This window comes from Pleurodeles waltl, chromosome 2_2 (assembly GCF_031143425.1).
Source record: "Pleurodeles waltl isolate 20211129_DDA chromosome 2_2, aPleWal1.hap1.20221129, whole genome shotgun sequence".
In the NCBI taxonomy this organism is placed as follows: domain Eukaryota; kingdom Metazoa; phylum Chordata; class Amphibia; order Caudata; family Salamandridae; genus Pleurodeles; species Pleurodeles waltl.
The window spans coordinates 896,912,453-896,938,829 of record NC_090439.1 but is presented as its reverse complement, the minus strand read 5'-3'; the positions used below and the strand labels follow the sequence as shown (position 1 = coordinate 896,938,829).

The 26,377-nt window shown below is 43.1% G+C and overlaps 1 protein-coding gene across 1 annotated transcript in view; it reads right to left on the bottom strand.

Annotated features, from left to right (window-relative positions):
* The window catches only part of RIMS2 (regulating synaptic membrane exocytosis 2), a 1,513,920-nt gene that overhangs the window by 439,424 nt on the left and 1,048,119 nt on the right, over positions 1 to 26,377 (bottom strand). Inside the window, exons 20-21 of the mRNA XM_069220600.1 lie at positions 23,523 to 23,639; positions 5,095 to 5,160 (exon numbers count right to left, since the gene is read on the bottom strand). Of these exons, the coding sequence (XP_069076701.1) occupies positions 5,095 to 5,160; positions 23,523 to 23,639 (183 nt within the window). The remainder of the gene's footprint in view (positions 1 to 5,094; positions 5,161 to 23,522; positions 23,640 to 26,377) is intronic.

Genomic DNA, 26,377 nt, shown 5'->3' with positions numbered 1-26,377 from the left:
CCCACTCCTATAAATCCCAATCCCGACAAGACCACTTCTTTGTGCCCTTGGCAGACATAATACCACACCCTGCCATGTGGCCTCTCGGATCATGCCCAGATAACTTACACTCAAAAGCCTTGGACTGTGCCAGGTGGGACACAGGCACCTGGTGGCTTACGAACTCTCTTTTAATGCACTCCTAACACAACAAATAATGGATTAGTTTCACACAAACAGAAGCAAAGTAGACTCCCCGGCTACTCTTTGGGAAGCCATAAAAGTGGCACTAGGCGAGAAGATAATATCCTATCAGAGGCCAACAAAAAAGCGAAAAGGCAGGGACATTCTCAACTTAAAAAATGCCTACACAAAGCAGAGGTGATCAGGAAGGGATGTTGAATGACTGTCAGGCACAAAACGGTCATGCTGAGACTGGCACTCCAGCAGAAGATGCTAAACTCGGCATCCTCAGTGTACAAGGTGACACAACACAAATTATACAAACTAGGTGATAAAGCAGGGAAGCTGCTATACTGGTTAGCAAGTAGGAAACAGGGCATATCATTGCATGGCATATACAATGAGGCCCTAAAGACAGTGGAACTCCATCTGACCTTCGCAAGGCCACTATATCGATGTTACCGAAGCCACAAAAAACACTAGATAAATGCAATTCATCTCTTTTTTTCGAACACAGATTTTTTTTTTGCAAAGGTGCCTACGAACAGGCTTGCAAAAATCAGTGCTTAATTTGTAAATAAAAAGGTGCCAGTGCCCATAGTCCTCCTCTTAAACACGCGGCTGCTGCAATTAAATGTGCGAACATGGAATACTGAGGCGGCGTAATCTTGAAGCCATCTCGGGCCTCTTCAATCCATATAAAGCCACTCCCTGCCCCCTCAGCTCACTCTTGCAGCTTTCTACTTTCTCCCTTTGTGACGCTTTTTCGTTTTTCCCTTCCTCCGTCTTTCCCATATGTGTCTTTTGCTTGCAGCAAATGCTTGAGGCAGAAGATTAAGCCCCGGCCCTCAAAAATAAGTGCCGGTGCTCAGCACCGGAAACAAGCACAAATTAAGCACTGGCAAAAATGATTTTGACCCTAGTTCCCCCTGACCAAAATTGCTTTATGCGTGGATGCAGTACTCTCAGTCTGGATGACTCCATTAGTCATCTGAATTATATACTTGTGCTTTCCAGCACAGTGACCGAATGCAAAGCAATGGTCTCCGTTGATTTTTAAAAGGCCTTCGACCCTGTTTGTTGGCAGTATATGTTGCACTTCTTGGAGCATATGAATTTCGGTCCTCTCTTCGGCAGATACGTCTCAATACTATAAACCACGAGCCAGAGTCAGGGGTGAACGGGGAACCAGACAGGGATGCCACCTATTTCCCCTCCTCCTTGCCTGGTCTTTGAGCCACTGGTAGTTTGGATAAGGAGAGATGTCAAACTTGCCAGGTTCCGCTCCGAAGGGGGCCTAGAGAGGAGGGTGTCACTTTATGCTGATGACCTCCTGGTCTACATTAGTAATCTAGAAACTTCTCTGCCTTGGTTGATGTCCATGCTTTAAATATACGCAGACACATCAGGTCTAATGGTAAACTGGTCCAAATATACCTACATCCCACTGACAATTAAGCAAGAGCGTGTATAAAGGTCCCCACTCCCCTGCATTGGGGGGCTCATCATTTTAAATACATAGGGATTTACATAGCACTCTCTGAACAGCAGACATGGGACCTTATTATTGCACCATTGGTAGCTAAAACAAACAGAGATATGGACATATGGGACAGCCTCCTCTGATCAAAGCTGGGAGAGGAGCACTGTTGATGATGATCTCCCTTCCAAGACTCCTTTTCACCCTGCAGAGCTACCTTCATAATAAACCGTCCACCTTGTTCTATAGTCTTCAAACGGCTATCGTGAAATTCTTATGGAGGGGGAACAACTGCGAATTTCATACCAGAAATGCGTTCTGTCACCGTACGAAGGAGGCTTAGAAATAGCAGATGTCCGCCTCTATTATTGGGCCAGTCAGATCCTACCAATTAATGACGGGCTCTACACTAATCGGGATGACCATGCACTAGAGCTGCAGGCTCTCAAGAATATGGAATGCTAGGCTTTCTCTCCTGCCCCTGCATCCATGCAACCCTCCCCTCAGCGACTCAAGCATTTGTGATGTGCTGGCATCAAACATTATGATGGATTAAGTGGCATGGTGTGCCAACAGCTGGAACTCCACTAGGGGTAGGAACCTGGCTGAAACACGCAGTCAAACTTGAGGGCTTCAAACCATGGGAACATCCGGATATTGAACCTCAAAGATCTCTGGGAAGGTAGCTCTATATGTGGATTCCAACACCTATGTGATGCACAAATGATAGTTTTACTGATACTTGGAGCTCCGCTACGTGGCTGGAGGTGTCTCTCACCTCACTGCAAACTCTTAAATTCCCCTAGAGGCCTACATAACAGAATCCCAAATGGGGAGCAAACTGATCTCCACCCTGCACTGTACACTTGTATACAATACACTAGATCCTATGGGCTGTTGAGGAACTGCTGGGAAATAGATGAAGGTACACTGGAAGGTGAAGACTTGGTCGAGGATAAAATAGCCACCAGGGTGTTGGCAATCTCCTTGAGATTATGATTAATCCAACTTAAATATCTCCACAGGATATACTATAGCCCCATAGGAGTGCGCACATTTTGATGATTTGGAGCCACACTGCCTGAGATGTAAGACCACCCTGGGGACCTTTTTCCATACAATCTAGGATTACCTGATTAGGCAATAATATTGGCACAATATTTGCAACGCCTTTGCAGAAGTAGTGAGCAGCCCAGTTCAACCTGAACCAAAACTAGTTCTGTTGGGACTGATGGATGAATTGGGAGTAGACAACACATGGCTCCAAGTAGCAGTGGGTTTCCTCACTGCTAAGAGGGATGTGGCATGCCACTGGAGATCAGGATCCCCAACATTGATATCTGAATGAGCATGCAGGATAGACTACTGTGCCATAGCAGAACAAGCTGTGTGTAAATCATGGGGTTATCTGGAGAAACACCATAAGGTCTGGGGGAAATGGATGGCCGATTCAGAGACTTTTGAACAGGGACATCATGAACCCCCTCCCCGCTTTAGTAGCTACAGTGGGGAGGGGTTCTTGATGGGACACGTTGGTCTGCATTTCTGCAGATAAATGCTCATAATTAACATAAAAGGGAGGGAGAGTAAGTGAGTGAAAGGGTGGGTGGATAGATGGGTGAATGAGGGAGTGGGTGAATGGATGGGTGTGTGAGTGAAAGGGTGGAACGATGAGTGAAAGGGTGGATAGATAGATGAGTGAAAGTGGATGGATGGGACAAAGGATGAGTGAAAGGGTCGATGGAAGGGTGGATGAGTGAGTGAAAAGATGAATAGATAAGCGAAAGAGTAAAAGGATAAATGGATGGGTGGAGGGATGGATAATTGAAAGGAATGGATGGATGATTGAAAGGATGGATGGATGAGTGAAAGGATGGATGGATGAGCCAAAGGATGGATGTATGGATGAGGGAAAGAATGGATGAGTGAAAAAGTGGATGGATGATTGAAAGAGAGGATGATGAATGGATGAGTGGATGGATGGATGAGTGAAAGGATGGAAGCAAGGATGGAGGAGTGAAAGAATGGATGGGTGATCGAAAGGGAGGGTGGATGGTGAATGAAAGGGTGAATGCATGGACAGATGAGTGAAAAGTTGGAGGCATGAGTGAAAGGATGGGCGGATGAAAGAAAAGATGGCCGGATGAATGAAAGTATGGATGGATGAGTGAAAGGATGGATGGAAGGATGTGTGAAAGGATGGATTTCTGAGTGGAAGGATGGATGAGTGAAAAGGAGGATAAATGGATGGAGAGAAAGGGTGAATGGATGGGTGAGTGAAAAGAAGGATGGATGAGTGAAAGAATGGATCGGATTGATGTACAGGTTTAGAGATGGATCGATAGGTTTGAATATGGATGGGCAGATAGATGGACGGAGGGACAGAATGGTCAAAGATTGCAATATGGATGGAAGAATTAATGGATTATAGAATGTAAATGTGAAATGGCGGATACCAGCAGGTGCATGGAACGATAAAAGGATGATGCTTGGATGGGAGAGACCATAGCTCTTCTGGGGAGGGTGGTGATGACTTGCTTTGCTTGCTCAGTTTCCATAAGAGCTTTGGTTCAAAGGGGGGGTATTTTGATTTTCTGGCTACTCCCTTGCTTTTGAAGTACATGATTAACGTTTATGTAGCAAAAATAAATCAAGGTAATTTCCCAACAGGGAAGTTCAATGGATGTCATACAGTATTGTAAGTCTTTCATGATAGCTGGACTATGTATTTTCAAAATTCAGTAAATAAAGTTGATTAAAAATCTTTTAAAACTCAAGGAACTGAAATACGAAAAATATGTCCACCAGCTAGCTTCAACTATGAACTTTTTAAGAGAGCTAATAAGGGCAAATATGGGTATACCTTAGAAGTGAATACGAGCAAGAGGATTTTAAAGGCATATGTAAATGTTTTATGGAATGCTAAAATGTAAGCTTTTATGTACAAATTACATTAATGCCAATGTTATATATAATGCTAAAAAGTACGTTTTTATATTACCAATGGCATTTGAAGATCAAAAAATCAAACAAGACACACAAGGAGAATCAATAGAAAATATAGTGTGCACAAATCCCATCAAAGTTTAAAATGGTATATATACATAAAGGACACTTTAGTAAAGATGGAGTCGGAGTTGAGTTCCCAATGTTCTGGATGCTTGGAACACACAGAAGATCCAACTAAGTTACTGTAATTTTTTATTACGACATTTATTGTTGTTAGTTTCTTACACTAATGATTAAAAGCACAGAATAGCAACGCCATCCAAATAAAAACAAAGATTACTGGCTAAGGAGCACTGCAGAGGTAATGTGGTTAATAGCATGTAGTCTAGAGCTATGAAAAACTAAGCAAAATTAGCAAGGAATGACATTTTTCTATGCTAATGTGCACACATTCACATGCATTTCACCACACCACACTTCACACACACCCATAATGTATATACCTTGAATTCCTCGAGTGTTGACCAATGGAGTGACTGACTCTGGAGCGAGGGAGCGTGAGAAAATGGCTGCAGCCATGGCAGAAATAAGAACAACACAAAGATGAGGATGAAATGAAATACACAGGCACATGTCTGAATATGAAAAGTAGACATTTCTGAGAACAAAATACTTATTTTGATATTATTCAGCCTCGTTAATCATACTCCACATGCTATTAACGTAATTTAAAATGAAGAAATACGAGAATACATAGCTGTGGCTAGAAAGATGTAAATATATTACATGTTTATGCTAATCCTCTGATGACTATACGTTTGGTTTCATTAAAACTCAAAACCTATCCGATTTTCGGAAAAATCCAATCATTTTTAAAATTAGAGAACTAAATGGCAACCCAATTTCTCGTAAACGTGTCCAGCTCTACATAGTTGACGTTGGAAAAAACAGATTATATAAATGTCTCAGAGCCTTATTTCCGTGTTGAACATTCAGTGGGAGGTTACACTCACAAATCAAGTATGTAACAGTCCAAATGTGGGTGACTCATTTTCAGTAGAAATCAATTTAGAAAATAAGGAGATTACATTGAAGTATTCTAAATACTATAGCATTTAGTGACTGGAGTAAACCTTTTACGGTATTACGTCACTATGTTCTATAGGAGCTTAACAGCTTCAGCTTGAATTGTCCTTAACAATGCTTTGTAACGAGAGGAATCTTTGAATGGAAATGACAGCAGGCAACAATGAACTTGGATTTGTTTCAGAATGGAGCTGTACATATGGCCCTGAAATCAGGACAAAGTAAAAATGAGCGCATTCCTGAGTCATGTCTTATGTGAAAGGTGAAAGAATGTATTCACAAGTTTCTCCAAACGTTCTTAATTAAGAGACATACCCTGGAATCAGAGGACCTCGGCATGCAAAGTAAATTGCAACACCACAGAGCAATATGATTCACATGAGAATAGGTGAAAGCGGATATGGCCCTCATTACGAGTTCAACTAGTTACAGCACCTGCCAGTCAGTATGGGGTGAACACCACAGACCCTATTATAGGTTCACCGCAGGGCCGGCTAGCCGAAACAGCATTTCCGCCTGCCGGCCTTGCAGTGAACAGGACCTTCACATTGCAGCTGGCTTGTAAGCGAGCCAGAGGAAATGTGGCGGTGCAGCAGCACCTGTCGCACATTCCACTGTCCGTAATTCGGGCAGTGGAATACACGACGGGGCTGTGCATGGGGGCCCCTGCACTGTCCATGCCATGTGCATGGGCAGTGCAGGGGCCCCCTCAATATCCCCATTGTGCCAGCCTTTCCATGGCGGTATAGGGATCGTAATCCCCAAGCAGTGCTGCCCTGGTGGATTACAACCGCCGGGGCCACCAGGCTGCCGGTTGGCAGCAGCCTGGCGATGTCGGGAGGTCTGACCGTGGCGGCTGTGCCACGGTAGTTATATGGCATGCCCACCACCAGACCGCTGACAGCAGACCGCCAGACTCGTAATGAGGGCCATAGTGTACATGAATCAATGTGAAGCAATATTCTGTGTTTGTGTTTCCTCCTAAACCCACAATCTGTAAATCTCATTCAGATTTGAAACCCGGGAAGTAACGCTTTGTCAACAGAAAATCAACTCAGGATTAAACGTGTGAGGGAAGAACTGTAATGACTTAAGTACTAATTAAATATTTTGTTCCATTCCATTGGTAGTCCACTTTGGGAACAAGGAGATCAGGGTTTGTTACATTGCTGGCTTCTACATAAGATCAAATTATCCTGGGCAAGCCACTTTCTGACCTGTTCCTCGGTTTCAGTGTGTGCAGAAGTAGGCAACCATTGGAAGGAAGGATACCAAGTATCGATCATAACATTTATATCTGTTAGAAATGGGGTCTCTAGTTGGCAGAGGTATGCACCCCTGTCTAAGTATGGACCACAATCCTGGTCAGGGTAAGTCACAACACAACCCAAATTATCCTGGGCCCACCCACTGGTAGCTTGGCACAGAGCAGGCAGGCTTAACTTAGAAGGAAATGTGTAAAGTATTTGTGCAATAACTCATACAGTAACACAGTGAAAACACCATAAAAATACACCATACAGGTTTAGAAAAATAGATCATATTTATCTGAATAAAATAAGATCAAAATAACATAAATCAAATATGCACACTTTTTAAAGGTTTAAATGAGTCTCAATCCTCAAGAATCCGTGGTTATAGCCTTGTAACACACAGTACCTGGGATACGTAAAAAATAATGACACACAGGGGCCGCAGAGGAGGAGATGCATTGAAAAAAAAAGGTGCTGTGTCGGATTTTTCGGTGGGGCACAGATGATTGACCATTTCTTTCCATGCTGCAAGGTGATGTATCTATTTCCAGGAGCGCAGCCTTAGGTCTTCTCTGCAATGCGGGGATATTTTGACACCCAGGGACGATGCATTGAAAATCCTTCACAGGCTGGTAAGAAGGAGAAGGCACTGTCGATCTAGTAGGCGATGCTGCAAAGTTTCAACTGCGAGGCAGGTGCTGCGTCTATTTCCAGTTGCGAGTCTGGCACTGCGTTCTTCTGGTCAGTGGTGAGGTGATTTTCCAGCCACGATGCAGGTGCTGCATCGATTTCTGCAGGTGTTGCGTCGATTTTCTGATGCACAAGGATTTCCTGAAGGGGCAAAGTCTTTGTTGGCACTGAGACTTCAGAAACAGGAGGCAACCTCAATCCAAGCCCTTGGAGAGCACTTTAGGAGGAAGGCAGAGTCCTTCCAGCAGAGTCAGGAGCACCAGGCAACAGGGCAACAAGCAGGAAAGCAGTCTTTCAACAAAGCAGTCCAGATGAGTCCTTTGGGCAGCCAGGCAGTCTCTTTGACAGAGTCCAGGTGTAGGTTCAGAAGTGTCTGATTTGGTGGGGTCAGTGACCCTATATATATATATATATACACACCCAAAAATGCCTTTGAAGAGGGGGAACTTCAAAGAGTGGTTTTGAAGTACAAAAGTTCTCCTTTCAGCCCAGTCCTGTCTGCCAGGATCCCTGTGGGGGGTTATCAGTCCTTTGTGTTAGGGCAGGTCACTGGACTTTGAAGTGTAAGAAAGAGCCCTTCCACCCTTCCCTGCTCAGGGAGACCCATTCAGTATGCAGATGATTGCAGATGTGGCTGAGTCCTGTGTTTATGGTTGTCTGGGTGGAATGCACAAGGTGAGCTGTCAACCAGCACAGACATGATGTAGATTGGAGACAGGGCTGTAAGGCACAGATGGCAGTGAGTGCAGAGAAATGCCCACTTTCTAAAAGAGGCATATCTAAAATAGTAATATTAAATCTAACTTCAACAGTAAGCAGGATTTTCTACTACCATTCTGGCCATACTAAACATGACAGGGCTACTCCTTCCAGATCAGAATGTACCTCTTAAAAGTATATGAGGGCAGTTATGATGCTAGTCTATGTGAGGAACAGGTCTCACAGTAGTGGAGAACAGATTTTCAAGTTTTTCACTACCAGGACATGTAAAACACATAAGTACATGTCCTGACTTTCACTTACATAGCCCCCTGCCCTATGGGTTACCTAGGCCTACCTTAGGGGTGACATGTGTAGAAAAAGGGGAGTTTAAGGGTTGGCAAGTAGTTTTAAATGCCAAGCCGAAATGGCAGTGGAACTGCACACACAGGCCTTGCAAAGGCAGGCCTGAGACTTGGTTAAGAGGCTACTTATGTGGGTGGCACAATCAGTGCTGCAGGCCCACTAGCCGCATTTAATTTACAGGCCCTGGCCACATGTAGTGCACTCTACTAGGGACTTACAGATAAATTAAATATGCCAATTGGGTAGGAACCAATGTTACCATGTTAAGGGGAGAGAGCGCATGCACTTTAGCACTAGTCAGCAGTGGTAAAGTGCGCAGAGTCCTAAAACCAGCAAAAACAGGGTCAGAAAAATAGAAGGTGGCAGGCAAAAAGTTGGGGGATGACAACCCTAAAGCTGTCAGGTCTAACAATAACTATAGAAGTAAGTGAGAAAAGCAACTGTTACTGTAATAGACATCGAAGTAGTTCTGCTACAGTAAATTATCTGGAATTAATGGAGCAAATTGTGTGCCTCACAGATTTCAACCAATGGGAGGCCAAAAAAAAAAATTACTCGCTATATAAAAATACTTAACTTATATCTGAAGTGTGGTCCAAAACTGCAATCTTAGGTTTCTGGTAACAAAAAACACTTGACTTCCTGCCCCTCTGCTTTTCATATTTCACGAGAAACTTTTGATAGCACCGTAATGCCACAATACATAAACAATAAAACACACAGTGGCGGCCCGTCCTTTAGGGCGGAGGGGCCACCCCCCCCCCACCTTTTGCCCCTCATGAAGAGTGTCTGTCAGGCTGAACAAAGGTCAGCCTGACAGACATTCTTCATTTTCAGCCCAGACAGCCAGGAGTGAGCCGTGCGCGATTTGCGCAGACTCCTAGCTGTCTGAGCTGAACTTTGCTGGGCTGAGGAGTGACCTCCTCGGCTCAGAAAAGGTGCCTCGAGGTCCTCCCCTGGGTGACGAGGAAAGCGTCACCCATTGACACTTGCCCTGGGCACTTCAGGTTTAAGCCGCGAAGCGCCCAGGGCGAGTGTCAATCAGTGACAGTTCGTCACAGAGTGGGGTGTGGTCAGCAGTCTCCCTGACCCCATCCCACTCTGTGACGAGGCTGGGACTGCTGCCTTCCCTCATTGGCTAACCTAAGGTCAGCCAATGAGGGAAGGCAGCAGTCCCAACCCTCCTGGGACCTGGAGGCTGAAGGTAAGTGTGTGTGTGTGTGTGTATGTGTGTGATGTTTTAAATTGAATGTTTGGTGCGCGCGTGCATGTTTGAGTGTTATGAGTGTTGTTAATGGATGTGCATGCGTGTGTGTGTGTGAAAGAATGAGTGTGTGTAATCTTTTAAAATGAATGTTTGGTGCATACGTGCATGTTTGAATGTTGAGTGTTGTTAATGGATGTGCGTGCATGTGTGAAAGAATGAGTGTGTGTGATGTTTTAAAATTAATGTTTGGTGCGCGCGTGCATGTTTGAATGGTATGAGTGTTATTAATGGATGTGCGTGCATGTGTGAAAGAATGAGTGTGTGTGATATTTTAAAATGAATGTTTGGTGCGTGCGTGCATGTTTGAATGGCATGAGTGTTGTTAATGGATGTGCATGCGTTCGTGCGTGTCTGTGTGTGAAAGAATGTGTGTGTGTGTGTGTGTGCTTCCCGCCGGCCCCCACTGAAAACACACATCCAAATCCAACCTGTCTGCAACATTTAACATTTTTAACCCTGTGTTTTGTGGATGGCACTAAAGAACGAGTTACTTACCTTCGGTAACGACTTTTCTGGTGGATACATTAGCTACCTGTGGATTCCTCACCTAATGAATACTCCCATGGCGCCAGCATTCGACGGAAATCTTCTTACTAGTCTCTGCACGTCGACGAGGACGTCACTCTAGCCCACGCGACGCCGTCTGACGTCATACAGGCAATAAGAGGTCCTCGAAGACGTGCGGACGTCAGTACCAATCATTTTTTACGTGCATGAGAACAACCAGGCAATGCAATGAAAGAGCAAGGCAACATCCCATTATATTGTAAAAATACACAACATTGCATGAATAACTGTAAATCTTTTATATATATATATATAACTCTCTCTTTTTTTAAAAATATATACACACATCAAGTATATACACAAAGATATATACATATATACATATATATAAATATATTATATACAACATCTATTGCACCCTCAAAGACCAAGAGGAGCGCACTCAAGGATTACTTGGAAAGACCAGAAAGGCAACGGGGAGGCGGGTGGGACCGTGAGGAATCCACAGGTAGCTAATGTATCCACCAGAAAAGTCGTTACCGAAGGTAAGTAACTCGTTCTTCTGATGGATACAACTACCTTGGCCTTGGCCAGGGGTGTTCCTGTGGTTGACATCTGCAAGGCCGCAACTTGGTCGTCCCTTCACACTTTTGCAAAACATTACTGTTTGGATTCTGAGGTTAGAAGGGACGGCCATTTTGCACGGTCAGTGCTGCAGGATTTCTTGGTTTGACCATTTAGGCACCCACCGCCGGGCGTGGTACTGCTTTGGGACTCTATTCATTAGGTGAGGAATCCACAGGTAGTTGTATCCATCAGAAGGTAAGTGACAGTAACACAGTCCCACAATTATAGTAAATTATGTGAAAGACATCGTACAGTAACCGAGCTGAACAACAAACTTTGCCCATGTTCAGACCAATGTGCTTCTTCCCCACTCACTCTAAGTCGACCTTTTGGCTGTGTTCTTACAAGGAGCACGGCCCTTACAACTTGTGTTTTGTTACCAATCACTGGCCATTAAGTGTAAAGTATGATGGATCATCTCGACTGATTTATGACTAACACATACCGTACAGAAATGATTAACTTATATCCAAAAGTTCTCAGGCCCACAGAAGACATTTGTATGATCTTCAGGTTAATTGTGCTGGACCACCGCCGTTATCTAACCTTGAACAACTCATTAAGGAATTTAATATCAATAGATAAAGAGGCCAAGGAGGAATTCTGTCCAATATATCAGACACGAGTCCTGTAATATTTTGCAAAATATTACGTTCCCTTCCACGTATAATGTAGAAAACAGAACCGAAAACTAATAATAATAGAAATTAAACACGAGATGCACTCTCATAATGCTATTAAAGTAAATTAAGTAATCATTACTTAAAAACAAATCGAAATCAGAATTTTCTCCGAGAGGCGTTTATTAGAACCAGAAATGTAGATGAAACGAAAGTTTTTGATTTGCCTTCTGCATTCCCTCCAATGGTTAATGAGAGAAAATTATCTAAAGCAATAATATTGATAATGGTGGAAAAGACAAGTTAGCTATTTAAAAGAAGAAGGCAACTACTTCACTTAATACAAATTAGAAATATTACAACAGAAACTATGAATCCACTTTCACCACATTGTAGCAATAGTTTCTACATACTTCCTTATAGGCCTTTTGTTAACCATTTTATGTAAACATTCGATCATTTACATGTACATAACGTACGGCCTGGGTGGAATTTAAATTACGCCAGTGTAATTTGAATAATTTTGGTACATTTGTTTTATGCTTATAATGCACAATTCCCCAAATTACTCCATTATACCACTTTACGCAATAATGCACACCATTCAAGCAAAAAGTTAACACAAACGCACAGGAAAAACAGAACACAAACAACTGTTGTTTGCAGTGCTTTTAGGGAACCAGGCACATATCTGTGTCACTTCTTCTCAGGAAGCAATAAAACAGGTTCATAAAGACATTAACCAGTACGGACGACAGAATATTATGGAAGAATAACGTGCCCACAACAAGAAGGAATGTGGGAGGGGATATGAAGAATCTGGGAAACTGTGCGTCCATAAGGAAGAATGACACCAAAAGTAAGCCACTTGTTCTTCTAACGAATACTCACATGAGGAAGTCTCAAGGCAATAATGTTTAGTGAATATCTGAAGTGAAATAGTTAAAAGTGCCTTTTCAGTTACGTGAATGAGCTCTTAAACCATTATGGGCTCTTTCTAAGATTTGTGACGATCTATCTCAAAACCATACTGCCTGTGGGTGTCCTTTCCTATTTTCAGGCCAGAAACCTTATCAACAAATAGTCATGTATATTAAAGCAGGAATTTTCTGTAATTAGAAGTGGTGGTCTAGCCTGTGGTCCAACCTATGCATGTGTTTCTCGGACTTAGAGGGATGAGCACATGCATATAAAGATGAAGCAAGATCTTAGAAAAATGGAAGTCAAACATTTTCTTGGTACTAACTAGACAGTTGAATGAGCATAAGATGCAGATAAAAATAGCCCACATCTCACCCACCAACCTGGTTAATGTAATGGACTGAAGACAGATGATAATTTTATTAAGATTTAGCAAAGGACAAGCGTGTCTATCGTCAAATGAAGAATCCATTAGGGACATCAGAGTGACATCCAAATCCCATGTTGGCACCACAATTACGGAGTCCTTTAACCTCTCACAAATAATGGCAAAGTAGGCAATCATAAAAAGCAAATATGATATAGTAAGCAGGTGAAAGCATAAATGGCAGATAGGTTGTCACCAGTCCAGTGCTGATGCTTGGCAACAATACTGCAAAATCAAAGATTGACAGGACGCTGGCAGAAAGAAGTTCAACGTTTTCTGTTGAGCATCTTAAACATAAAAATGATCTTTCATCATATGTGTTAGACCTGACAGCCTTAGGGTGGTCACCCCTAACTTTTTGCCTGCCTCCCTCCACTTTTTAAACACTGTTTTTGCTGGTTTTTAGACTCTGAGCACTTTGACACTGCTAACCAGTGCTGAAGTGCATATGATCTCTCCCTTTAAACATGGTAACATGGGATCATACCCAATTGGACTATTTAATTTACTTATAAGTCCTTAGTAAAGTGCACTATAGGTGCCCAGGGCCTGTAGATTAAATGCTACTAGTGGGCTGCAGCACTGATTGTGCCACCCACTTAAGTAGCCCCTTAACCTTGTCTCCGGCCTGCCATTGCAAGGCCTGTGTGTGCAGTTTCACTGTCAATTCGACTTGGCATTTAAAAGTACTTGCCAAGTCTAAAACTCCCCTTTTTCTACATATAAGTCACCCCTAAGGTATGCCCTAGGTAACCCATAGGGCAGGGTGCTGTGTAGGCAAAAGGCAGGACATGTACCTGTGTAGTTTACATGTCCTGGTAGTGTAAAACTCCTAAATTCGTTTTTACATGCTGCGAGGCCTGCTCCCTTCATAGGCTAACATTGGGGCTGCCCGAATACAGTGTTTGAGTGGTAGCTGCTGATCTGAAAGGGGTAGGAAGGTCATATTTACTATGGCCAGAATGGTAATAGAAAATCCTGCTGACTGGTGAAGTTGGATTTAATATTATTATTTTAGAAATGCCACTTTTAGAAAGTGAGCATTTCTCTGCACTTAAATCTTTCTTTGCCTTACAATCCACGTCTGGCTGGGTTTAGTTCACAGCTCCTTGTGCATTCACTCAGACACACCCCAAACACAGGATACTCAGCCTCACTTGCATACATCTGCATTTTGAATGAGTCTTCCTGGGCTGGGAGGGTGGAGGGCCTGACACTTACATGACAATGGACAGTAGCCTGCCCTCACACAAAGGACTGCCACACCTGCTACTGGGACCCTGGCAGACAGGATTGAACTGAAAGGGGAACTTGTGCACTTCTGAGCCACTCTTTGTGGTCTCCCCCACTTCAAAGGCACTTTTGGGTATAAAAACAGGGTCCCTGCCCTACCAAGACAGACACTCCCTGCAGAAGAAACCTGAACCAGAACCTGCATCCTGCCAAGAAGAACTGCCTGGCTGCCCAAAGGATTCACCTGACTGCTTTCTGTGAAGGACTGCTGCCTTGCTGTTTCCCTGCTGTCTTGCTGCTCTCTTGCTGTGCTGCAGAAGTGCTCTCCAAGGGCTTGGATTGAGCTTGCCTCCTGTTCCCTGAAGTCTCAGGACCAGAAAAGACTTCATCTCTGCAAGAAATTCCTTGTGCGCCGAAAAACAACGCACAGCCTGCAAAAACGACGCACAGCCTGCACCGCGGTGAAAAATCACTGCACGCCGAATCCAGAACGACACTGCCCGACTCCGCAACAGGAAGATCCACACAGCGCCTGCGACACGACTGGAACTTCGACGCACGGCCCACTGGATCGACGCACAGCCAACCCATAATGACATAGCCCGACTTCCAGAGAGGAATCGACGTGCGCCTGCCGTACAGGAGAAATTTCCACGCATCGCCCACTGGAATTGACGCATCGCTTGTGACTTCGACGCAAGCCCAGGATTTTCCACGCATCAACCCCAGGGCGTCCGAAAACCCCGCAACCCGAAGAGGATCCGAGTCCGTGCACCGAAAATCGACGCACGGGTTTCCCGCGTGGAAAATATTGACGCAAGTCCATGTGCGAAGGGGTGAAACCGACACACACCTACCTGTTTTCTACGCATCTCCTCCTCTGCAGCCTCTTGCGAGGATTTTTCAACGCAAACCAGGTACTTTGCCCTGCAAGAGACACTTGTTGTTTCTAGAAAACTTTAAGACACTTTATATTGCTTTTGCAGTAAAGTTACAATTCTAAAGACATTTTATATTACTTTTCCAGTAATATTTCAACGTATACTTATTGCATTCTAATCGTTTTTGACCTACAATAATTCAGATAAAGATTCTATATTTTTACAAACACTGTGTGGTGTGTTTTTGATAGTACTATATGGTGTTATTGTATGATTTATTGCACAGATACTTTACACATTGCCTTCTAAGTTAAGTCTGACTGCTCAGTGCCAGGTTACCAGAGGGTGGGCACAGGATAATTTGGATTGTGTGTGACTTACCCTGACTAGAGTGAGGGTCCTTGCTTGGACAGGGGGTAACCTGATTGCCAACCAAAGACCCCATTTCTAACTATATGGAAATTATGTTGAAGCTGCAAGGTATACCTCCAATACATATGAAAGTCGGGAATACATCTCTAAAGCCTCACATATCTTCCAGGTATTCAAGTTCAAGCCATTCATGTTTGGGTGCAGGACAACCCCTAACTCCTGAGCTATCTTTAATCATTTTTTTTAGATGATTTCCAGAAATCTAGCTACCAAGGCCTCCATGCCTAATCGTGGCAAGGAAGATGAATTAGCCTAAATGGCCTATGCTCCTTTTGGCTCACCTTTATAAAGGAAGGCAATGGTTGAAATATAGATGAAAGGGCTTTCCATAAGGTATGGCCATAAGAGATTTTCACTGAGCACAATGGATCACCCTTTTGTTAAGGGCTGCCACAAAGAGGTCCTCTTCGGAAGCTTCCCATGTCTCGTAAATGTCAGTGAGTACTTAACAGTAAGCATCAACTGATTTGTAATCTGTCATGAAAATATTTGTGTTGGGTGGGACAGGTGAGTGTTTGCAAATAACCAGAGGAACTCACTGGTTGTAGGTAATCTTCCTCACTCCTCTCCCAACAGAGCATAATCTGTTTTTCTTGATGAGACTTATGTGTAATGAGTATGCCCATATGAGTTCCATGGCACCCACTGTGTCACTGAACTCAAGTTAAATCTAACTGACAAGTTCTAAAGGGTGAAACCAGCCTGGGGTTGCTCGTGTTCCCATCTGGAGGGGATGTAGTCTAGTAGTCTGGACTGGACTAATCATGGTGGAGCAAGCCCAAGAGTGATTTACATAAGGCTGATGTCTGTTTAGAGGTTCAAAAACTCGTTATAGACTAAAATACAGTTCAAGAAATTACCAGTAATTGAGATTACCTTTTTAAAAAAAATGTTTTTCAACAGGGTATCATGGCCCGTCAGGATGAAGTTCTTAAAGGTGATTTAGAGATTATTGGGTTTAAGAAGGTGCAGGTAAAAGAGGAGTGGACCTTCTGAGGGTGGCTTAAAACAATCCTTTGACCCTGCACGTATGAAAAGATCTGTTCTGGAGAACAAATTCAGGCACAGGCAGTGTCTAAGGTATGTTTAAAGAGCTCAAGCAAGTGGCCAGCCTCGCATGCTCATCACAGGGCACGACAGTCAATATTAATAATATGTGTCTCCGAAAACCCAATCAAATGCATCCATGAATAGCTCCACACAAGGCCTCATTGATTTTGCCAGTTGTCCAAGGTACTTAATCTTGCATAATCTGCTTTGCTGTTTCCTTCCTATTCTTCAAATGTTGTGTAAATGGTCTACGTGAAGCTCTGACAACAACACGGTAGCTAATTGTATCTTTCAGGGAGGCTATTTAAAAAGTAATGTCTGAAGGGGCCATCTTCAACGTCAATGTAGACTGAGGCCTTCCCTCTCAGCATATATATCTGCCAAGAGACTGGATTTGGCTTGATAAAGTGTGCAGAGGGAAATTATATCTGCCAAGAGGTTAGATTTGGCTTGAAAACGTGCGCAGAGGGCAATTCCAAATTGTTGGAAAATGGGTTATTGGTAAGGGCAGGTAAGTACCTACACTTAGCAATTTGCCACTAACCTCCACTTAGGTCCAGTTAGGTCTCAGTAAATTAAACCCAGCTCAACCCTTGGTAGCTTGGCAACGAGCGACAAGGCTTAACTTAGGAGACAGAGTGTAAAGAATTCAAATATCACAAAACAGTAATTAAATAAAAATAGTTTAAAAATACAAAACCGATTTATAAAACTAGATTACATTTTTATATTTAAAATGACATAAAAATGAATAAAATCGGATAAGGGGAACCGAAGATATGAATTTTTAAAGAAATATTGTTAGAAACAAAAAGCGCCAATCGGGTCATCTGGTTGCACCTTGACTGGGGCAAAGTCAAAGTTTAAGGCCGACCGCGATGGAGCGGTGCGCGGCTACAGGCCGCGGGAGGCCTGGGTCAAAAGTTTACCTTCGCACTTAGTCGTTTTTCTGAAGATTTTCTTCAGCGGGACGAACCTGTCAATACAATCCGACCTCCTGGAGCCCTTCTCCGGATACGCGTCACGGGAATCCTCAGTGGAGATTTTTAACCTTCCGACTTAGTTGTTTTTTCGAGGTGAAAATCCTTCGACCGGGGTAAACCTGGATCTTGATCCGACGTCCCTGGAGCCCTCCTCGGATACGCTGAGAGGTCCCGGTCAACCTTGTACGTTCGGACTTAGTCTCTTTTTTGGAGATTTTTCTTCACCGGGACGAACCTGCAAATCAGGCCGGGTCGCGGTTGAGGCAAGCCGGCTAGAGTTGCAGCGGCGGGTCGGTCCCTCTATGGAGCTTTTTTTCAAACGTTCACAAAACTTCTCCAAACTTCTGGGGCTTCTCCCAGATGTTATTTTAAGGTTCTTTTGGGGTCCACAGCTCACCCCAAGGGTCCAGAAGCTCTGAGATGATCCTTGGGGGTGTGGACTACAACTCCCAGAATGCACCTGGCGCAAACTCCTTTTTGGCCACTGGGCAGTGGTCAGCTGGTTGATTTCTTCAGGAGTTGGTGCAGGGGACTTTGGTTAGCAATTTTTCACCTGTAGCAAACAGGGAGTCCCTCCTTGAAGCAGTTGAAGCAAGGCAAAGTCCTTCTTGTGGTGAAGCCCAAGTGTGCAGCTGGTGCAGTCCTTCTGAGTGCAGGTTCCAGGTGCAGGCCAGGCGTCCAGCAGGGCAGTCCTTCTTCTCCTTTGGTTCTTCCTTGTTGGAATCTGAAGGGGATCTGAGGTGTGGGTGCAGGTCTGCCAGTTTTACCCTTGCTCCTGGGTGAAAAACAGGGGGGTCCTGATTCTCCAATCAGGTGCAGGGTCCTTCCCCCTGTGATGACCACTTCCTGAGAAGTGTGGCAGAAATCAATCCCAGGAGGCAACATTCTTCAAAAATCCATCATGGCTGAATCTGATTTTTGGAGGTTACATCTGGCTGAGCACACCCACTGGTGTGGCTAAAAATCATAAACACACCCCTCTCCTGCCCTCTCCTAATCTAATCAAGGGGGCACCAAGTTGTCTGGGGTTGAAGGATGTGGGGGTGTTGCTGGGTTGCTCAAAATGTCCTTCTCTGCCTTTGAAGACCAGTTTGGCAGTCCTCCCCCTTCCTGCCTCACCATCTGCTGAGGGGAAATTCCCTCCCCCAGGCACATCTCTTTGTGTGAAGCCAGGCCACTTCACACCTCATCAAGGCAGCCTGGCCAGGCTGCCAGAGGCTGGCCAATCAGGGCACAGCAGCGAAAACAATGCAGGGCTGAAATTGGCAACTTTTCAGGTAAAGTTTAAAACTCTTTACCTGAACAAGTTATATTAAATCCCACAACTGGAAGTTGTGGGATTTATTATAACAATTAATTTGATACCAATCTCTTTGTACTTATAGGTAGGTTAACTTAGCCAATTATAATTAGCCTAATTTGCATATCCACTTTACACAGAGCACTGGCCCTGGGACTGGTAAGCACTACCCAGGGCACAGCCAAGAGTTAGTAACCACCAGTACCTGTCCAAAAAGTGTGGGGGTGACCAGGGCAAAAAGGAGGACTTTCCTACACAAATGATCAACTTTATGGCTATCCTTAGCATAAGAGGTGTCCTCTGGAAACTGACTTTACAAAATAGGCAAATCCCTTTCAGAAGAATTGTCATGCCAATTTGCGTTATGAGGTTCAGTAGGAGACCCATCTCAGATTACTCTGCTGATGATAAACTGCCTACCCCACTTTCATCACCCTCATCCCAAGATGATTTTTTTCATAAAGAACAAGAGCACCTCAGTCAAGTCCTGGAGGGTCACTAACTTCTAAACAGAGCTAATCAACTCTTCATGTCAATAATCTGTAGGCCTTTCCATAGATGTTTGAAAAAATATCAGGCACCAGTGTTAAGAGTGAGTCCAGGCCTGGTGCTGGCATCAGCCCTCATGCCTCAAAGCCATAACAGTAATCTTCTTGCATAAGTGGCATAACGGAAAATAATTCTCCCTGAAAAATGTGAGGAGGGGCCCCTTAGTCTCATATCTCACAGATTTCATTGTCCTAGAACTGAATGGGAGCCCACGCCACAAGGGCTCGGTGGTCCCTGAACGGTCAGAGGCCCACTTTCACCACAGGGGATGCAGCGCCCTGTGTTATGCCTATGTCTTGCATGACAGAGAAGTGAGTGTTAACAAAAAGGAGCCAAATGGCAGCGATGAATTAGGAGTACAGGACTTTAAGCCAGGAATATACGTTGTTTCTACCACTAGCATCAATACAGAGCCTGCTATTCCGAAGTGACAGTATTTACAGTACTGGCTGCAGAGCACTCCAAAGGTGTTGGTGTTTTGACAGAAGATATCCAATATGACCAACAATGTTCACTTGCTCAAGGAAGACCATAGCAAGGTGAAAATGTACCTAGTGAGGATCCAGCTTCTCTACAATGTGTACCATGCACTGAACCCCAATTAACCAAAATGCAGGGGGTAGTAGAAGGGACATCATATACCAGTGGACCTTTTCTTTCATACACATAAGCATGCATGCTTACACATACATACTCTCCCTCATGTAAACTCACTCTCACAGCAAGCACGAAAACAACATACTTTTAAAGGCATTTTTTGGTTACCTTACCTGCTAGGGAGAGTCATATTCCAGCTAATTGTAGTTCATTTTTAATTACAGTAATAGTAAATAATTAAGTATTATTCACTATTACTGTAATAAAAAGTTGCCAAACATCAAGGAAAGTGGAGTTGCAACTGACATCCATAAGGACAAGCTGCCTTTGTATTCCTGGCACTGCCTTTGCCACCTCTGAACAGGGGTTTGCAAAGGCAGTGCCAGGGATCACAAAGGGCAAGCCAGGGGTCACAGCTGCGACCCCTGGCAACCCCCAAATGACAGCCATGGCTCCTTCCCTGGCTCTCTTACTATGTCTGTTATAGTGTGAGGCAAAGATGCTCTTTATTATGGTGGTGCAATTCCAATGAGGGTACCTCTGAGAAGCCACACATATAGTTTCCTCTCTCTTTCAAAGCACTAGGTTGTATAAGGTCACATGAGCCTTATTAATTATTATTCATATCTATGAGAGAGATTTACTATACACTATAGCTCTCATTATAAGTGGCCTGGGAAATTGACTAGTACATCCCCCTAGAGTTACTCATATCAGGGCTACTGGCAACTCCTGAGCTGTGGGAAATTTAACTGATGAGTTGAACTATGAGGGTCCACAATGGAATGAGAAATTACCTTGCGGATCAGTAATTTGGAGAAACCCCTATTTTGGGACCCGTCCTTTACACAAAGATTTTGGAAGCAGAAGAAATCTCTGGTGAAGTACCAACATTTTATTTACATATTTCTTAAAGGACAATTTTCTAGACCTTATGCAAGTACACATATAAAGTTTATTGAAAAACGTGTAATGTCCGTTTGTAACCAGCATGACAACAAGCATATATGACAACAGTGTTAATATTTTCTTATTAGTCTCACACATTAAAATGAAATAAACAAATACTAGTGTGTGAAGTAAGAACAACACATTTTAAGAGTGCCCAAAGACAATTCTTTTTAGTGCATCCGATAAAATTATGTCAGTATCATCTTAGTATTAGAGTTTTTTTTTTTTCAATCACTTGCAATTGTTTATCACGATTTAGGGGCTGATTACGAGTTTGGTGGTCGGAAAAACCTGTCCCCCAAACTCCTGAGGAGGAGACCGCCACAGTGCTGAAGGGCTCCCCACCGGCCCCATTACGAGTTTTCCACTGAGCTGACCGGGTCAGCCCAGAGGAAAACGTGCAGCGGCACTGGACTCTGCTCCACGTGGAGCCGAGACCAATGCCGTCAAACAGGGGGCCCACCTGGCACCCTCAGAATGAGCACTGTCTGCTAAGAAGACATTGTGCATTCTGATGGTGCTAGGGAGGGGGAGTGCAGGCCCCCCTGTGGCTCCTAGCACTTGTTCTTCACCAGCATTTTCATGGCGGCTGAACCGCCATGAAAAGGCTGGCAGAGAACATGGTTGTAATCAGCACGGCAGCGCTGACTTCAGCACTGCCATGGCTGATTACAACCAGGACCACCGTCATTCTGTCGGGATCAAGGATCCTGGCGGAGACAGCAGTCTTTTGGCAGTCCGACCGCTAGGATCGTAATGTGGCGGTCCAACTGCCACAGTCACGGCGATCTGACCTCCACTGAGAGTCTGGTGGTCTTCAGACCGCCAGAATCGTGGTATAGCCCTTAGACATTAAATTTGCTTGAAATCCTTTCACAATATCCTAGAAGATATTCAGTACCAAAGCATGCGTGTTTCTGTTTATGTGTAAACTAAAAAGTTATGAAAATCTTGTACATATTCAGTCAATCAGCCCGGTTTATGAGTACAGACAATCCAAAGTCCTCATGCCAGTGTTCAAGGTCTCAGAGATTTCATTCTTAATATCAAGTTCATCTATGGACTGTAGGTGCCATAGTCATTCACAGGTTATTGTGTCTTTACAATACAAATGGTATGCCTCCATTTTGGCCAATGATAGCTCCTCTAATAACTGTTACTTCTTAAAAATATTTTTGTTAAAGGAAAAGTGCATAAAAAATACCCAAAGTGATTTTCAACAGTGAAAGGGAAAACTGCCAGTGATTGACATAGACAAGAGATTCCTCTGTTGCACAGAGTTGAATTACTCATTCTTCCTGACTTGCCAACAAACCTTATAAAAGCAGGGCAATCACGTACCCACATATGGGCATACCCTTGCCACTTAGGGTGACACAATACGCAAGCCTAGTCATGGGTCCCATGCTCACTACGCCACTGGAGCCAAGCTACTGTCAACTAAAGAGTCCTAATTAGGGTGAAACTGGTCTTGGGTTCCTTGTGACATGTTTCAGGCAGTACCTGGCCTGCCAGTTCAGGATGGATTGTTCCTAATGGAGCAACATCAAAACTGATTTGCATAGGACTGTGTCTAAATTGAGGTGACAAGGTAGGAAAAAGAGCAATGGGTTGGAATGCTACTTCCAGCGACTGCCAGTGGTCAGACCAATTGCAAGCATTCCTTCCATCACCTTTGCATGTTTCAAATATAGGGAAAATAACAAAAGCAGCAGGAGGGGCATAGTAAATAGTATGTACAGTCCAGTAATTGAAGTTCCAGCTGCCCAAATCTATGACCAAAAGAGGCTGGAGATGGGTTTGATTTCAGTAACTAGTCTAAAATGGAGAAAGCAAAAGTTTTTGTCTGATCATATCATTAGGTTAATTAGTGAACAAATGGCTTGTCAGGAAGTGCAAGAACTACATTACTCCTACATTGATGTGGGTATTTTTTACACTTCTTGCACACTAGCATGTTGTATATTTATTACATGCTAACAGGTGGATAAATGGAAAATGATCTGTAACTTAGTGGATCTCCAAGCAAACAAGATTCACTAAACCACCACAAAACAGCATATAGAAAACACCAAACTGAAATACTGGTTAATATTTTCACACCTTTTACAATATTTTGACCACCTAAGTAGCTTTTGAACTTAGGACTTGATTTAAAGTTCAATGGACTTGTTACTCCATCACAAACGTGACTGATAATCTGTCTGCTGTATTACAGGTGCAATAGTATTTAATGCACTTGTAATACGGTGAAAACAATATCCGTCACATTTGTTATTGACTAACCTTTCCATTGAACTCTAAAATAAGCCCTCAGACTATTCACAGGAGAAACTACTTCAAGTGTAATTCACCATAACCACTGTGTCCAGGATAGATCTGCTATGCTCAATGGTGTGAACATTTGCCACATGCAAAGTGGCAATCTAAACACCATGAAAGCTTTGTCTCTATAGCTTGCTGTCTTTCATAATGTTTCCCAATTAATTTACCTCTCTCTCTCCGGAGAGTAGTGGTCGTCTACTAACCGATGCCTGTCCACTCGGCCCACGGTATTGTAATTTGTAGGAGCAGACCTCGTCCCTCGAGTTCCCTGTTCCACATTCCTACTGAAGAAAGAAAAGCCAAGCCACCAAGTCAGAGGATACATTCTGAGTCAAGTGCATACACCAAACTAAAGCATTTAATAACTTCTGCAGCATAACTCAATCATTTGTATGTTAGAGTTATTGTCACAAACAAAATTATAAACACTGATAATACCTAATGCTGGTCTCTACCTTCAGTGGCTGAAGCCATACTTTCTGGAAAATGTATCTGCTTGTTTGCCATCATCAAAAAATCAACCTTAAAATTGTTTTAGTTGTTTTCATCCCTATACACCAGAGTTTTACATTGGTAGTGTAGAACACTAAGCAGCAACCCACAACAGATTTCTTATCAACTATATGTTGATCTAGATGGCCTTGATATACTTTGGAAATCTTAAGAATATCCCCAGTCAGATGCCATAAAGTACACTAGTGTTCAAAATGTTCTTCAAGGAGTTCAGTGTCTTGTCCTAGATGATTTAACATGTGAGCAATGAAGGGAAATCCTACTTTGGAAGTAAATAAAACCCTCGTCCCATGTACATCTATTATTACATGCTCTGTAAAGTTATTATAATGTTTCTTGAACTTTGAAGAATACAAGAGAAAATTCATAGTCAAACTCAGTTTAATATTTCTGATAACTCTCTTCATTGCAGAAATGTCCATTAGTCGGTTCACCAAGAATAAAATAATTGATAGTGCATACCTAGCTATATTGGTAATAATGAAGAGCTTCACATATAACACAATAATGCAACACACTACTGTAAACATTGTCAGATTACTTGGGACATAAGTGCCAGTTTAAAAGCCTTATTTAGTGAGATTAGAAGAAGGGGACAGATTTCCCATACACCAAGATCTCAAGTCCCTTACATCCTGAAGCCTCTGCTGTGAAAACCATCTTCACACAGGGCAACCATTATCACATCGTCATACACATGGTGATCTTAACAGGGAAGTCCTTCGTATGCCACATCTCCAATGAGGTGGGAGAAAACTCTTCATGAGTTAGGGATATTCATTTTTTGTGTTCTAAAAACAACACGTGCTTTTGTGATTTGACTTGGAAAGTATTTGCATATTGTCAGAAGTACTTTAGTTTATACATTTTCACCATACAAGAAGGGGACTTTTAACAATGTGGCAGGCTGCAGCTGGGTTGACAGAGGCTATGCCCCCCTAATTCCTTTCTCACCTAGTTGTCTAACTACTAATCTCTAAATGAGGCCCTTGCTCTTTTAGAACAGCTGGGCTTCTAGGTTTTTCCAGAAGGCTAGGAACTGAGTCACTGCTCTATGTGTAAATGATTTCATATTATTGGTGATTCGCAGAGTAAGCCATGTTTAAGAATTTCTGATATTTTAATGCTCAGGATCTTATGCAAGAGACAAGATTTACCTCTAATGTTTCCTCCTTAAGAAGTCCTTAGGTGACGCTTGAAAAAAGTGCCTGTGTGTGGTGATTTTCCCACTGAGCAAGTTGCAAGTAATCACCTCAAACCATACGTTTCCCAACCCTGTATTAGAAAACTAAAGAATCAAAATGGCACACTTAGGATTTATGGTAAACACTCATAATTTCCTCACATTTCCTCAAAGTGATGTTTGCCATTGACACTTGCTTAATTGCCATAAATACTTGGAACTTGATGGGCGATTAACAGGAGGAATGGGATTCTGACATTTTGTCTAATGACAGAAATTTCACTGGTTACTCAATTTGACCAAAGTAGTGTTAATTATTTTCCTACAAATACCTTAACAGATTGTTTCACTACTGTTAAATCAAGTTGCTTTTAACGTACGTCTAATAGATAAAAATGTACATAGTACAATATTCCATGTATCTAAATAGGAAAACTGAATAAAACAAATGCATTCATCAGGCACAAGTTTCATAATATGGCTAGATGAAGGACTGCAGGTAGCTGACAATACTCTTGATCCCAGAATACTCCACAATGCATATTTAAATCTTTATAAAACTAAATCCCTTCTGTCCACTTGGGATATATAATCCCTTCATGGCGATCTTAGTGTAACCATAGCCCTCACAAACAAATGACTGAAAACCTTCAGGATTATATAGAAATGCAAATGGAAACTTCAAACCCTTTGTACATAGCTGATAAGACTGCATACAGAGATCTTGCCTACTAAGGAGAAACGAGTAAGTCACTTACTGCCATATAATAAAAAACCCAAGGATATGTTGTTTTTGGAGTTTGAAAAGCTCCTTGAGGCAGAGGCTGCTTGGACCCGTAGAAATATAACTTTGAGCTGTTTTTGATTTTGGCATCACAGATCTAAACTTGTCCTTGACATTAAGTAGAAAGTTAAAAATCCCTACAATGGGCAGCACAGTATATGTGATAACTGATTCTTAAAGCCTAATGGAGCTAGACACAGATAACCTCTGCTCTATATTGCAGCATTTACTAGCATACAAGCATGCCTTACGTGTTGCCATCTTCAAATACATAAAGAGCCAATAAGGAAAATGTCACTTACCCAGTGTACATCTGTTCGTGGCATTAGTCGCTGCAGATTCACATGGGGTGCATAGTCCACCGTCTGGTGTTGGGCTCGGAGTGTTACAAGTTGTTTTTCTTCGAAGAAGTCTTTTCGAGTCACGAGACCGAGGGACTCCTCCCACCTCGGTTCCATTGCGCATGGGCGTCGACTCCATCTTAGATTGTTTTCCCCGCAGAGGGTGAGGTAGGAGTTGTGTATGCTAGTAATAGTGCCCAT